We start from the raw sequence: 15,428 nt of genomic DNA on the forward strand, positions 1-15,428 counted from the left end.
GCCCATCCTGCCTAATAACCATTGATGGACCTATCCCCATGAATTTATCTAGTTCTTTTTTAAACGTTATTATAATGTTGGCCTTCACGACATTCTCCGGCGAGGAGTTCCACAGGTTAACTGTGCATTGTGTGAAAAAATATTTCCTATTGTTTGTTTTAAACCTGCTGCCTATTCATTTCATTTGGTGCCCCCCGCCTTGTTCTTGTGTTGCGAGAAGGCATAAATAAGAATTCCTTATCCATTTTCTCCACACCAATCATGAAGCTGGGGGCTAGTTTAGACACAGCCTAGATTTCCCCATGGGGCTAATACCGCTTGTGTGCACCCATTTTTCAGCTAGCCTATAGTGAATGGTTCAATGGGACCTGATCCAGGCCTTCAAATAGAACTGGTTGGAAATTGTCCCATGGAATGTTTTTGCACCAGAACATGCTGTTTTGTTACAACGGAATGTGTTGGCAGGGTGGGAGCTTGGACTGGGCGTGGGGACTGAAGGCCAGGTGTGTCTTTTACTGGTTTTTAACAAACCAAACCTGGATTTCTGGTTCCAAATGAGTTTGGATTAGAGCTTCAGCTTACTCCAGAAAACAGAAGAAACCAAACAAATTGAAAAATAAAAACAAATGGTTGCAAGTGAATGCAAAATGTTTTGATTGACCAGAATAAAGTAAAATTAAAAAAATGTGGTCTTTTTGGTTTGCAAATATTTTCAGAGTTTTATTTGTCAGCTGCCTTGACAACAATTTTCTATACCCCAGAAATGCTCAAGGGATGGGAAAACTCGTTCCCATCCACTTTGGCAGGGCTAAATACTAAGAGAAACACATGGAATAGGTACAAACCGAGGGGAGAAATCTGCCCTGGGCCCTAGAATTGGTGTCTCTTTGTGCTAAACACACACTGTGCTACCTTTAGTTTGCTTTTCTCCATGCCCGTGAGCCCAAAGACCAAACATTAAAGGGGAGCAACAGAGTCTGCTTTCAAGCCCAGTCCGTCACTCCTGGTGTAATACCATTGAAGGCAATGGGGCTACAGAAAAGGAAGATCTGGCCCTTTAGGCAGATTGTGCGTTAAAACTTGGAAACAGTTCTGCATTTGCCTACCTCCTCTAAGCCCCAGTGATAACCCATACAGGCAGCTTTTTATCTTTCCCAGCACAAATCATGGCCATTTCCTAAACTAATCTACTAGAGTTCTTTGAGGGGGTCAACAGATACATGGACAAGGAGGATCCAGTGGATCCGGTGCAATTAGATTTCCAAAAAGCCTTTGACAAGGTTCCTCACTAAACGCTCTGAAGTAAAGTACGTTTGCATGGGATAGGAAGGAAAGGCCTTTCAGGATGGATAGCTGGTGAAAAGACAGGAAGCAAAGGGTAGGAATGAATGGTCAGTTTACAGAATGGACAGTGGAAACTAGTGGTATTCCCCCAAGGGTCTGTACTGGGACAAATCCTATTCAACCTATTTATATATGATCTGGGGAAAGGGGCAAAGAGTGAGATGGCAAAATTGCTCAAGATAGTTAAGAACAAAGTAGACTGTGAAGAGCTTCAAAAGGGCTCTCACAAAACTAGATGATTGGGCAACAAAACGGCAAATGAATGTTAATGTTGACAAATGCAAAGTAACGCACGTTGGAAACAATAATCTCAACTACACATACAAAATGATGGGGACTAATTTAGTCATAACCACTCAAGAGAGAGGTCTTGGAGTCATTCTGGATAGTTCTCTGAAAACATCCACTCAATGTGCAGCAGCAGTCAAAAAAGCAGACAGAATGTTAGGGATCTTTAAAAAGGGGATAGAGAATAAGACAAAGAATATCTCATTGCCTCTACATACATCCATAGTATGCCCACATCTTGACTATTGCCTGCAGATGTGGTCACCTCATCTCAAAAAACATATCTTGGGAAAGGTTCAGACAAAGGCAACAAAACGAACAGGGGTTCCGAAGGGGTGCCATAATGAAGACAGATTAAAAAGCCTGGGACTTTTAAGTTTAGAAAAGAGAAGACGAAGGGGGGCCTATGATAGAGGTCTATAAAATCATGACTACTGTGTAAAAAGTGAATAAGGAAAAGTTATTTGTTTGGTCCCATAACATTAAGCTCTAGGGGCCACCAAATGTAATTAATGGGTAGCAAGTTTAAAATAACCAAAAGGGAGTTTTTCTTCACGCAACACACAGACAACCTGTGGAACTCCTCTCCAGAGGATGCAGTGAAGACCAGGACTTTATCAGGGTTCAAAAAAGAACTAGATAAATTCATGGAAATTAGGTCCATCCATACTTATTAGCCAAGACGGGAAGGGATGCTGTAGCTCTGCTTGTCAGAGTCTGGAAATGGATGCAGGAGAGGGATTGCTTGATGATTACCAATAACTGATGAGTACTAACAACTCAATGGGGGCGTGGCACATCTGAAAATTTGAAGGGGATGTGCTCAAAAGCAGTGGGTGCCTCTAAAAATTTTGATCCAAATGACTTGTCCAAGGTCACATATCATTTGTGACAAAGCCGGAGACAGAACCCACCTGTCCTCAATCCCTGCTCTTGCCTCTGCTAGACTTTCTGCTTCTGTTTGTCCAGATGGGATAACTTTTGTCAACACCAGTGTCTCAATTACATCTGCAAACTGTGTGCCTGGACTCATTCCCTGTATGGGCTGCTGTGTGTAATTACCAGCCCTTGTTTTGCCAGTGCAACAACCAGACTGCCCTTTCTATATGCCAAGGACTACATATGGAAAATAATATGCACAGTCTATTACCAGGGGATATTTTTTTTCATTTTAATTAAATTGACTGAGGAAGCCAAGACACAGACAGAAAGAGACTGATAACAGGACTGTAAATAGTTTAGAAAAAGAAAAGAATAAAAAGAAAAGAAAACCAATTGACGGAGATGTAAATGCTGGGTGGAACCGTTCAAGGGAGGAGGAAGAGGCAAACCTTCACGTCAGCTCCATGATCACTGTTAGGGTGAGCATCAAAATTAGTCTGAAGCCATTGTGGCTGGTCCCTGAACCTAGACAAAACAAGGAAGCATTAGAGGTGTTACGATCAACAGTGTCCTGCAAATGAAGAGACACCAGATTGTGACCACTGTGATACTGGTGTAAACGTAGAGAAATGCCACTGAGTTCAGCCATGTGACCCTGGATTCCCACCAATGCTGATGAGGTTTCATATTCAGTATTTTTTTATGGCAGTAGCTAGGAGCCCCCGCTGCCTGGGTTCCCATTGGACTAGGCACTGCACAAAAAGCGCAGGGGGCAATGTTGGCCACAAACAGCCAACAGCCTGAAGAGCCAAGACAATGGGTGGGAAGATGGACAGGTTGATACCCCTGTTTTTGGGAGGGTGAAAATGTGGCTCTGAGTGAAGTCCCACCAGGAGTGTACGACGGAGCCAGCATTGAGACCACCTCTCCCAAATCCCAGTCCAGTCCTTTAACCACGAGGACGTCCTTTCTCCCAATGGTGGCTCTAAGATGGGAGTTTGGCCCAGAGCCCTGGCCTGAGGTGCTGACTGGCTAAGACCCAATAGTTGCCAAACGACTCTGACACACACCTGTAACTCCTACTGCTTACGGATCTGCAGTTGCTCCAGGGCGTGGCATTTTAAAGGGCCCCAAAGCTCCAGCTGCTGCTGCTGCTACTTTAGCAGGAGCAGTGACAGACAGAGCTCCAAGCCCCTCTGAAGTGCCACAGCTGCACAGCTTTGCCGCTCCGTGAGGCTCTAAGGATGAGGGGGAGTGATCTGAGCAGTGCTAAGGGCTAACTGCCATGGACCATGCCCCTTCTGCCTTCGGACCCAGCCCTTTTTGAAGTCATCAGCAGTCTTACTTACAACAGCTTCATCAATAAACAACTGAAGAGGCAGAGGTTTACCATGGAGGGGGTGGCGGGCGGCATTAGCCGGTCTTTTGTTAATCCACCAGCGGCCTGGCTTTGAGCAAGCTCCCGGCTGCGTGGGGGAGAAGGGCAGGGCAGAGCTCCCACTTTGCATGCTGATGAAAATCGGCTCATGTGCCGCTGTTGGCACCTGTGCTGGGGGTTGCTGACCCCTGGCTTAGTGGCTTGCCAGCTGAATATAAACACTATGGGTCAAACTGTCAGCCAACGTTTGCTCCTGGGGTCCTGTAAGATTCTTGGCCATACACACAGGGCAACGTTTTATCTATACTTGGCCTCCTTAAAACATGAGGGGTTTGGTTCTATCCCTCGACCCCAGCGGTACCTGAGAAATTCACTGTAATTTATGAGGGACTGCAGCGTAGAATCCAAACTTACCATTTGAGTCCTCTGTGCCTCTTGGAATATTTGGGTTTTCTAATTAAAACAAAATATAAACAGATGCTAATTAGAATCAGATGCTAATTGCAGACAGGATAACATCAAAAGGAGCTTTTAAGTGCTCATCTATCGCCTGGGTTATGGAAAGGTAGTGCTTCTTGCACACCACTGGGGCACACGACCTTGCTCGACATCCAGGGCCCATCCTTTCCTGATGGCCCATGAAGTGGGAAACTGTAAAAAGGGGGATCTTGGGCAGCCCCAACTCTGTGGATTTTTTTCATCGCTGAGTTTCATCTGCGGGCACAGAGTCCCATCTCCCTCCCTCAGAGGTGGGTGATGATTTTTCACGGGGGGGGCCACTCCAAGAATTTGGTAGGTGACTAAAGGCTGCTTTTGTCTATGATATTAGTGGGACAGAGGCTGGGTGCAGAAAGCAGCTCAGGGTAGGGGCTAGGAGTGTAGGAGAGGGTGTGGAGTTTGGGAGAAGGAGGGTGCTGTGATGTGGGGTAGGGGATCAGGGTGCAGGGTCTGGAAGTGGGGTGTGGGTGCAGGAGAGGATTCTGACCTGGGGAGAGGTACACAAGGGGGTACAGGGTCTGGGAGGGGGTTGTGATCGGGGGCAGAGGGTCAGGAGGAGGGGCAGAGGGTTTTAGCTGTGACCTGGGGCAGGAGATTGAGGTGCAGGAAGGATGCAGGGTCTGGGAGGGGGTATAGATGCAGGAAGACGTACAGAAGGCTTGGGGTGTGACCGGGGCAGGCAGTTGGGTACAGGAGAAGGTGGGGTGCCAGGTGCAGACTCTTGCTGGAAGGCACTTATTGTTGGCAGCCCCTGGCCAGCAGCCTAGTGGGACCCTTGGGCATGCTCCCTGCCTACCAAGGCCCCAAATGCCTCTCAAAGTGGCCAGCTGCTGGGGCCAGCATCTGCATGTCTCTTCATGCTGCGGGTAGGAGGACTCCCTGAGCAGCCTGTGCCCACAAGCATGGCCCTGGCAGCTCCCAGTGGCTGCCTTCTGGGATGGTGCAAACTCCAGGGATGGAGATTTAAAAAAGCACACAAGGAGGCTTCTTAAGGGGACGACCACCGGACTGTAGAAGCGTCTCCCAATAAAGGTGGTGGAAGCTCCGTCATTCTCCTTTTAACTGGCCATGGCACTTGTAAAGTGCCTGCATTGGCTAGGAGGATGGCCTGCATCGCCATGTTTAATGTCTGTGAACCTCTAGTGAAACTAAGACCACAAAGGAGCAGCCCATGCTGCTGGGAGAACTGTGCTGAGCAAAAAATAATCCTGGGTTTCTCTAGTCATATTCTCGCAGCAGCCCAGTGTAAGGGAGAAATAGCCCTGTGCCCTGCCACAAAAATGTCAATAAAATATATTTTCAGCTGATTCACAATGATTTTTTTTTCCAGAACTGGCAGAGAACCAAAATAATCAATTATTGTCCCACATGTCCTATAAACACCTCCCACGAATGTCACTTCTGGATCATAAATTTTTCAGGCCACAGACCCTGGGCTAGTTATTCGAGCTGCAAAATAAATAATATTAATGATGATTTTCAGCTAAGGGGCTGGCACGGGCTGCCGACAAGTGCTCAGATGATCAGTCACACAAGGCCTTGTGAACTGCAAATGCCAAAGCAGCCCGGACAAGCCGAAGGCAAAGCAGGTTTCTGTTTGGTTAGTGGTTGGGAGGATGTTATGAACAAGCTGAAGTCATGTGGGCTGTGGAAGGGTATCTCCCGTACCAAACACGATAAGCCTAGTGTGGGTGTCGGTGGATCCCAGTGGGTTCTGGGCAGTGCAGCGGTACATCGAGCCGTTTAACTCAGCTGGCACTCTTTCCAGGACCAACTCCTTCCCATCGTGCTCAGTGCTGCCATCCAGGAGTCTGCTCCCAACACGGGTCCAAGTGAACAAGGGCTCGGGGAAGACTTCATTCTGCAGACAAAATGGGGAAACCAGTTTTAAAAGGATGGGCTATTTTAAGAAAACAGAGTCGCTGTCATCACTACAGGCACTGAGAATCCCCTGATAGTGACACAGAGCTCGCCGTCAGAGCTTGCCACCTCCCAAAGGTCCACTGACTCAGATCTTAATGCCAAAGGGACCATAAAATCATAGGCCACTAGAACTGGAAGGGACCTCAAGAGGTCATCAAGTCCAGTCCTCTGCCCTCATGGCAGGACCAAAAGCCATCCGGACCATCCCCAATAGATGTCTGTCTAACCTACTCTTAAATATTTCCAAAAAGCAGTCTACTTGACTGCTTTTTGTTTTGATAGTGTATAGACTAGCACGGCTTCCTCTTTGTTAAATATTTCCAGTGATGGAGATTCCACAACCTCCTTAGGTAATTTATTCCAGTGTTTAACCACCCTAACAGTTAGGAAGGTTTTCCTAATGTCCAACCTAAACCTCCCTTGCTGCAGTTTAAGCCCATTGCTAATTGTCCTACTCTCAGAGGCCAAGGAGAACAATTTTTCTCCCTCTTCCTTGTAACCCTCTTGAAAAACCGCCATCGTGTCCCCACTTAGTCTTCTCTTTTCTAAACTAAACAAGCCCAGTTCTTTCAGTCTTCCCTCATAGCTCATGTTCTCTAGGTCTTTAATCATTCTTGTTGCTCTTCTGTGGACCTTCTCCAATTTCTCCACATCCTTCTTGAAATGTGGTGCCCAGAACTGGACACAATACTCCAATTGAGGCCTAATGAGCGCTGAGCAGAGCGGAAGAATGACTTCTCGTGTCTTGCTCACAACACTCCTGTTAACGCATCCCAGAATCATGTTTGCTTTTTTTGCAACAGCATCACACTGTTGACTCACTTTGATCCACTATGACCCCTAGAGTTTCTAATCCCAGGATTCCAGAAGTGGGTTATGTCTACCACAAGGGATATCTGAGCTTGCCACTTCCTCCTCTCACCTCACAACAGTTTTGTTAAGAAGAAGCTGCGTGGCCCAAGAGAGTTTGGGAACCATTGATAATTTGACCTCAAAGGTCCCTGAGAACTTTACAGACCCTCCAGAAGATGGCATGGATTGACACCAAGTCACCACTGAAATGCCAGTGCTCAGCTCTTAGGTTGTGTCTACTCGGCAATAGAAAATCCCTGTATCACTGCGTTGCTGAGCCTGGGGTCAATTGACTTGGGTTTGTGGGTTCAGGCTGGCGAGGGTGGGGCTGCTAAAATTGCAATGTAGCCATTTAGGGTCAGGCTGAAGCCCAGGTTTGGAGACCCAGCCCAATCATAGGGTTTCAGAGCTTGGGATCTGGCCCATGCCTCAGCCTGCATGTTCGCACCACAATTTTTAGCCCTGCAGCTGCACCCTTGTGACCCCAAGTCAGCTGGCTTGGGCCAGCCATGGCTGTGCCACAGGTCTTTTATTGCAGTGTAGATGGACCCTTAAAGATGCTATGGCAGGTCACCGTACGGAATAAATTAATTGACATGGTTAGATTTTCGCTTGCTTAGCTGTGTTAGTTCTGTAAAAAACACCACATGCAGGTGCAGATACAAAGGCAAGAAACAGACCTCAAATCCTCCACAAGTCGGTTACAGTTAAAGGACTGAAATTAAAAACTTAGCCAGCGGGCTGAATGCACAGACGGTGGCTGGTTGTTCAGCATGAGAGCCATGGGTAGGAAATGCTCCCACCCCTAAGAGGAGGGTTGGTGGGGTGGCTTTCCATCTCCTTTGCACACATGAGAAGGGCTGCACAGAGTGTCAGGCTGGAGAATCTGTCCCATAATAACACAATACTAAAGCTTAACTCTGCTCCAGGAAAACATGCATGTTCATCACGCCAATCAGCTGACTTGGGAACTAACAAGCTAACTTCCTAATGAAGACAAGGCAGATTGTAGCTTTCCTAGGTGTTAGCAGGTGAAGGCACACCCGACATTACCTCCACCTGCCAACACGTGTTGGACTACTAAGTGCCTTCTCTTTACTAAGACTTTCCCTTGCGTTAGCTAAAATGAGTGGAGGACACATTTTGTTTCCTAGTTCAGAGATACCATAGATGTAAAACCCACTTATTTATTCTGTAGGGAGAGCACCCAACTCTGTGCCAGTAATTCACAAGCGAGGTTCATAATTACTGCATCATTCTTTTACAGAATAAATACTCCAAGCCAAAGGTATAGAGATGTGTGGGCATTTGTTTAGTCAAGTGATTTCTATTAGACAAAACTCCAAGTGACAACAAATCAATTTCTAACTGTGAGACAAAAAAGCCAATTTCAAGAGCTGAGGGTGTAATTGGGCATGCAAAACCCAGGAGGAATTGCAAGCCTTACTTATTGTGTGTGGTTAGCATGAGTGGACATGCAACTCAAGGAACTTGGCAAGCCAACAGCCATCATTATCCGTCTGCATGCACAATTCTCTGTTTTGCATGTGCAGGTGTAGAACCTGCAAACAAAATCAGTGGCTCAGATGGGGGTCTGGCTGATAGGAAAAAAAATCAAATCCCAAAGTCAAACTAAACTCAATCATCTCACTGGTAACACCCCCCTCCCCTGCACCCCCTGCCCCAAAAATCTGCTTCTTTGCCAGTTTTTATAAATCTCCTCAGGAGAATCTGCATCAACATCTGTCAGTGCAACAGGAACCAGGCCCTAGCATGCTAAGAGGATAAAAAGCCAGCAGACCTGAAAGCCCTGCACCAAGATCCGAACCGTGTCTCCAACGCGGGCTCTCGTTGGGGTCATCATTATTTTTGGGCCCTTTGGAGCAACTGCAGGGAGACAGGAGTGGGGGAAACAGTGGATGTTAGCAGAGCATTGAATCCCCAACATAGACAAATACAGCCACAGAGAATAGCCCAGACAGATTAATAATCACACCATAAACAGTCATTGAAATGGTGCAGTAGCACAAGGAAAAGTGTGGTATCATCCATGCCTAGATGACACAGTAGGTATAAAAAAATGCCCATGCTAGTGATAGATGGACAGACAGCTGTCTCCATGATTGATGGACAGACACCTTCATGACTGGTAGATGCCTAGACAGTTGTCTAGATGACAGATAGACAGGTACCTTCAAGACTGATAGATGGGTAGATAGTTGTCTAGATGACTGAGAAATAGATATCTTCATGAATGATAGATGAATAGATAGATGACTACAAGCTTGCTAGACAGACAGATGCCAGTGTGAGTGATTATATGAATAGACAGGTACTTGAATGATCAGGACCTCCTGGTGAGCAATGATTTTTTAAAAAATAACATAAATCTTTAAATTAGATTCTTATGAAACAAATCAAATGGTCCCTCAGTATTATGGGCTAATGCAAAACAGTGTTAACTGTAATATTGCTTTTAAAGAAGCACACCCTCCAGATTCAAATACTAAAGCCCAGCAACTAAGGGATCAACCCTTTGTCTCCACAGCCAAGTCTGTGAGGCACGTTAAAACAGAAAAGAGATGTTTTAAGACTGACTGTGCAGGGCTCCCATTGAAATCAATGGAAACCCCCCCACTGATTTCAACAGGGGTGGGACTGGACCCTGAAAGAGTTCCCCAGATATAAAGAGGATCCACTTGCTATTTAGTTACACTGGTTATTCACCTTTCCTCTGGTCCCCTTTCATGCTGTTTTGTTTTCTCTTCTCTGTTCTGACCTTTCCCTCTCCTTGTTGGACTGTTGGACAAATTCCCCCCGTACAATCAGAGGGAGGCCAAGCAGACAGCATCCTCTTGAGACAAGAGGGTCTCCGCAAGCTGCCCCAGGTTACCCCACCCACTCCGCCCCTGAAAACACCCCCAACAGCTCTCACCCTCCTCTGTTTAATTCCGCCTCATGCAGCCCTTTGTTTGCACAGGCCTCAGATTCTGCTGCAGAGGGACTGCAGGAAACTGGCCTGGTGCCTCCACCTTGCTATCAGCCAGGGGATCACCCCCTCCTTCCGAAGTTGTGTGCTTTCCATTTGTAGGGGCACTAAAAAACTAGTGAGTTATTAAAATAATCCAGCACCAGGGCCTGGGCCACTAAAGGGAAGCCGTGACCCCGCACAGGAAATGACTGTCGTTGGGCAGAGGGACTGGGCTTCGGGTGCTCGTTAGCATTTTACAGTGGATGGTGCCCGGGGCGTGGCATGAGGTAACCTGCTGGAAAAGGGAAGAGAAGGATCAGCTGGAAAGGTTGCCCATGCCATTGCCAAGGCAACACAATGACAACTTCTCCTCCTCCCTGTGATACTGGCAGGGGCATTTTTTGGGTAAGGCTGAAGCCACCTCTGCGTGTGGAGCAGAGGCCTCAGTTGTCCTTTGCCACCGCTTAGCTGCAGAACTGGCCAGTAGAGCAAGAAGATGACGTGGACTCTTTGTCCTACCTCCTCCTCTGGGCACATGCCAACCTGGCCTGTTCCGTCACTCAGAAGTGTCAGCTCTGTGGGATGGAGTTAGCATCAGGGACACTCTGAGATGAGGTGGTTGCAGCTTCTGGCCTCTTGCTCCCTGGGCGGGCTGGGTGGGGAGGGGAAAGCATGCAGCCCTCTCTGGAGGCGACTAGCTTGTGTCGCGTATCAGCCTTCTTCCCGTGGATTAAGGCTCAGCTTTGATAGCCACCCCCGGAAGGCTCTCCCTGCCTCCTGCATTAGAAGCATGGCGGCAAGCCATGTGGGCCCTGGACATGGGGGTGAGAAACTCTTTAGCCCTGAGCCAGGCGAGCTGGGATGATGCAGACTTGTTTTGGGCAGATACTCTGCTTCCCCAGCAACAGGCCATGGCTGCTCAGTACTGGTTGAGTTTGAAAGCCCAGCTCCTCAGAGGTCTGGAGGCACTGAACTCTCATTGATTTCAGAGCGAGCCTAAATGCCATAGCTGATCAGGCCCTAAATCCCTCCCAAGTCCAGGGGACCACTGGCTATTTTCATAAAGCGAATGTAAAAAGCAAAGTTTCCAGCTCCAGGGACTCACACCCCGTCCACCTCACTCGCACTCAGCTTAGGTCTTGCGGCTTCCCCCACCTTTCTCTCGCCAGACCTGCGTCTTCCCAGCACTGTCACCTGCTCTAGACTGATGTCCCCCTACCCACCTTGGACTAGAGAATGAGTCACAAAACATTTGAGCTGGCCTCACACCAGCCAGCGGAGAGCAGCAGTGCCACAGACCAAACCACTCAACGGCAGCCTCAGCGGTTGGGGTCCCAGTTATTTGTGGCTGTCTGACTGGATCCCCTTTGGCTCAGATTTCCAGAGGGCTCAGCGCCCCAGCTGCCATGACGCCATGAAGAGTTCTGGATGCTCGGCTCAAGATGTCTCGGGCTGGTCCCCCACCAACTATGGCATTCCACATCAGAGTCCTCCCTCGTCCCTTGAAAATGTCCACCTTTGTCTCCGCATTATGCACTCCCCACTGCCCAGACACTCGTCTCTGCCCAGGGCCACGCCTTGTTTGTACCTGTCCATAGCCAAGCCCAACAGCAAGGGCTTGAGCTGAGGGTCTGAACAAGGCGCTCGCTGCCAGCTGGGGGGCCTGAAGCACCTCAAACTAGCCATTGTGCTGGTCCTTCACTGGTGGGGGCCAAGGCACTCTGGCCAGTGTCCCTGGCCATCTGGGTCGCTCCTGAGAAACACACAGCGTGCCTGTGTCGCTGTGCGTAGCCACATGAATGGTCGAGAGCGATGGCTAGGACGGGTGTGCCTGTTAGGCAAGTCCAGCCGAATCCATGGTAAAGACAACTCGGCGGCCAGTCAGTGAGAATGCGCAAGGTGCTGAAGGAGAGCGAGGCCAGTGGAAGGGCAGCGAGACACAACTGCTTATCCTGAGGGGACCATTTGGCTGGGAGACTTTTAAGCCCTTAAAAGCTCCTTGGCAAGTAGGTGCCCCAGCCCCTCCCGCGTACCTGTGCTGCACTTCTCACACTCGCCACCCACCCAAAGAGGACTGGCCACACCACAAGCACTGGCCATGAAGCTCATTCCCATGCAGATACTCCTCTTGCCCAATGAAGGTGCTTTCCACTTTGAGAACCTCAGCCACCCTCTTCTCCAGCCTTTGGTGGGCTCTCCACATCCAGAGTCCTGTGTTGCTTGTACCATGTTCTGAGTCAGCCCTGTTTGTTCTCTTCCAGCCATGGGTCTGCCACGTTCATGAAGTAACTTTTCTCTCCTTGTTGCCATATCCTCTGCACCCCGGTCTGCAAAGCCCAAACCAATTTGCTTCCAGAAGACACTGGAGTAGCACTCTGCAAGGCATCGCTGTGAATAAATCAGAGCTGGGGAGTGGCATGTGCCCTGCCTGTCCTGTTCCTTCTGATCGCCTCTGGCAGCAAATTTATTTTAAACGCAGCCTTTAAATATAAATGGCACCGCGAGAGGGCTGCCTGGGGACAGCAGGGATTTCTCAGAGGGCAAGATGTGGTGAGCTGGCAGCAGCTCTGCTGAGGGGGGTGTGGTGCTTGACCATAGGCCGTTCACTGGCACGTGGACACCTCTTTCAGCTGACACTACAGTTGGAACCAGGGTTGTGGCTGCTTTTTTATGTACTGCATTGACCTCGTGGTGTCTGGTAGCATATTGGCTCTTTCAGCTGCTGCACAGCCGTGTATGCCAGGTAGCAAATCAGCTCATTTCCTCACCAGTTCCACAGCTAGAGAATCACAAGTCCTTAGGGGGAAACACTGTGAGCCGGTGGGATGTACTAACCCTACAGGCCAGTGAACCCTGATCTCTGCAGGACCTCTGGTGAGACCTTCCTTATTGTAAATACAGGGGCTATGTATGGCAGCCCTGCAGAGAGATACAAGATGTGCAGAGGTGGGGGCACCAGGAGAATAGGGACTGCAGGCTGGAGAATAAGATCGGGGGTGGGATGGTGCGAGAGAGAAAGGAGCATCAGCTTGAATGGAGGTGGGGAGGGAACTACACTGGAACATGTTCTGTTCCAATTTATACCTTGTGCAACCCCCCCAGCTGCTCTGGGATTGTGAGAGCTGAGAGAGTCGACTGGCCTTGAGTGCAAGGGACTGTCTACTGCTCATTGTGCACTGTTGCTAGCTGTCCCACTTAGGAACACAGTAACCACCACATTGGATCAGGCCAGTGGCCCATCTTGGAGCGTGTCTGAGCTTGGTGCAAGAATGAAGGTGGGTGACACATGGTGACCTGCCCCAGAGGGGAGTTGCTTTCTGACCCCCTGTCACTTAGTACTAAGTGGATGCCCTGAAGCACATGGATTGCATCCCATTGTCGACTCCATCAAACATGATTCTGGTCTCCCTGTCAAACTAGTAAGCACTTAGTCTCGGTGGCCCCTTGTGGCAATGAGTTCCACAGGTTAATAACTGGCTGTGTAACAAAAGCCTTTCCCTACATTGGTATTAAATGTGTTGCTTTTCAGTTCTTACTTGCATCATGAGGACGGATGTGTAAGTGCGCTCTGTCCCTGTCGTTCGTGATATTACACTGCTCTGTCACCGCGTATTCCTCTCCTGCCGATACACTTAAAACATTTTCATGTTCCATGTTTTGCGGTCTGGCAGTTTGCCCTTCCTACTCCCAGCTGACTTGGGTAGCTCATGCACTGCTCTGTGGGCTGGCTGGGGTGACAGTTCCTCTTTCTACAGGACCATTCTGGCTTGAATCAATTCTTGCCTCCTGTCTCCCTGCTTCCTTCCTCGTGTGGGATTTGGGGTCCCTTTGCAGCTGTGTTCGGGCATGTCTACACAGCCACCATGCTACTGCTCAGTGTCTGCACCTGCCAACGATTTCAACCCAAGTCAATCCGGGCCAGCCTGGGGCAGGAGAAGTGTAATTCTGGCAACTCTCCATCTTTGCTTTAGGATCTGATTCGCTCAGACTCTGCTGGTTTTTAACTCGCTACCTGGCAGAAGCACTGTCAGATTTCATTCCCTCTAACAACCACTAATTGGTTTCTAGTGGGGAGACACTCAAGTTGGCGGGAGCTGTAGCCCCAGTTACAAAAGCCTCCAATGCTCCTGGCTATACCTGTGTCCTACATTCAGCCTCCCTGTGGCTGAAGTGGCACGAGGCATCTTTCCCTGCTGCTTGTCCTGCAAAGTCAGGCTGGCTACAATGTGGTTATCATAGAATCCTCGGGCTGGAAGGGACCTCAGGAGTTCATCGAGTCCAGCCCCCTGCCCAAAGCAGGATCGACCCCGACTAAATCACCCCAGCCAGGACGTTGATGGCAGGCAGGGAAACGCAGCGGTTTCTTCGTGGCAGTGGGATTTGCAGTAAAGTCAGACTGTGGCTGGGCATAAACAGAAGCTGGCTAAATTTTGCGCGCAGTAACACACACTGGTGCAGTAGTTCTGCACGTTAATAAAGAGCTAATCAAATTTTATGCTGCAGGGTGTGAGCAGATCACGTGAGGGGCTGTGGAAGGATAAGGAGGTGCCACCGCCCAGTTCTCCCAAACTGCACAGCTGGCTGGGTGTAGGGTACGTGCGCTCTGCCCCGCCCCATGGAGAGGGGCTGGAGGACTGGATATACCTGTACCAATCCACCAGCTTCTGAAGCATTGTCGACTGGATTGGATCCTTTCACGGCCAAAGCTCAAGTCCTTTCCACATGACTCGGAGCAGATTCCACACCTCCGGCTGGCAGTCGAAGGCCCATGAGACGTCAACGAGTGGTGCAGATGACAGCCAATAGAGGGTGCTGGTGCTCAACACCTGCCAGTGGGTGACGCATCTCTTGCTAGGACGGCTCAAGGCTGGGCTGGGCCCCAGTGGGAGCTTTGGATAATTTTTGATGGTGTCCAGAAAAAGTTCAAATCACCTCCCTCCCAAACACCTGCCAAAGGCTCTGGGAGGGAGTTAGGCGATGGGGGGTAAGGGGCAGAGCTCTGAGAGGGAGTTTGAGTGAGGGGGGTAAGGGGTCACGCTCTGGGTGGGAGTTGGGTGTGGGAGGGGTTGGGATGGAGCTCTGGGTGGGAGTTGGGTGTGGGAGGCGTTAAGGTGGAGCTCTGGGTGGGAGTTGGGTGTGGGCTCTGGGATGAGGCAGGAGGTTGGGGTGCACAAGGGAGCCAGGGGCACTGCTTACCTCGGGTGGCACTGGCTCCTGAAAGCGACCGGCTCACCCTCTGGCAGCGGCTCATTGCTTGTGGAGGACAGAGCATGGGGCACCTCTGCCCCCAGT

At 49.4% G+C, this 15,428-nt stretch overlaps 1 protein-coding gene across 2 annotated transcripts in view; it reads right to left on the reverse strand.

Moving 5' to 3' along the window:
- Positions 1-2,787: 2,787 nt before the first annotated feature.
- The window catches only part of IGSF21 (immunoglobin superfamily member 21), a 283,680-nt gene continuing 271,039 nt past the window's right edge, over positions 2,788-15,428 (reverse strand). For both annotated transcript variants that reach the window (XM_074975635.1, XM_074975633.1), the window contains 4 exons: positions 8,967-9,052; positions 6,059-6,251; positions 4,307-4,345; positions 2,788-3,039 (listed from right to left, as the gene is read on the reverse strand). In XM_074975635.1, coding sequence (XP_074831736.1) covers positions 2,966-3,039; positions 4,307-4,345; positions 6,059-6,251; positions 8,967-9,052 — 392 coding nt within the window. In that variant the 3' untranslated portion in view covers positions 2,788-2,965. The remainder of the gene's footprint in view (positions 3,040-4,306; positions 4,346-6,058; positions 6,252-8,966; positions 9,053-15,428) is intronic.

The sequence above is a fragment of the Carettochelys insculpta genome, chromosome 23 (genome assembly GCF_033958435.1).
Source record: "Carettochelys insculpta isolate YL-2023 chromosome 23, ASM3395843v1, whole genome shotgun sequence".
Taxonomy (NCBI): Eukaryota; Metazoa; Chordata; order Testudines; family Carettochelyidae; genus Carettochelys; species Carettochelys insculpta.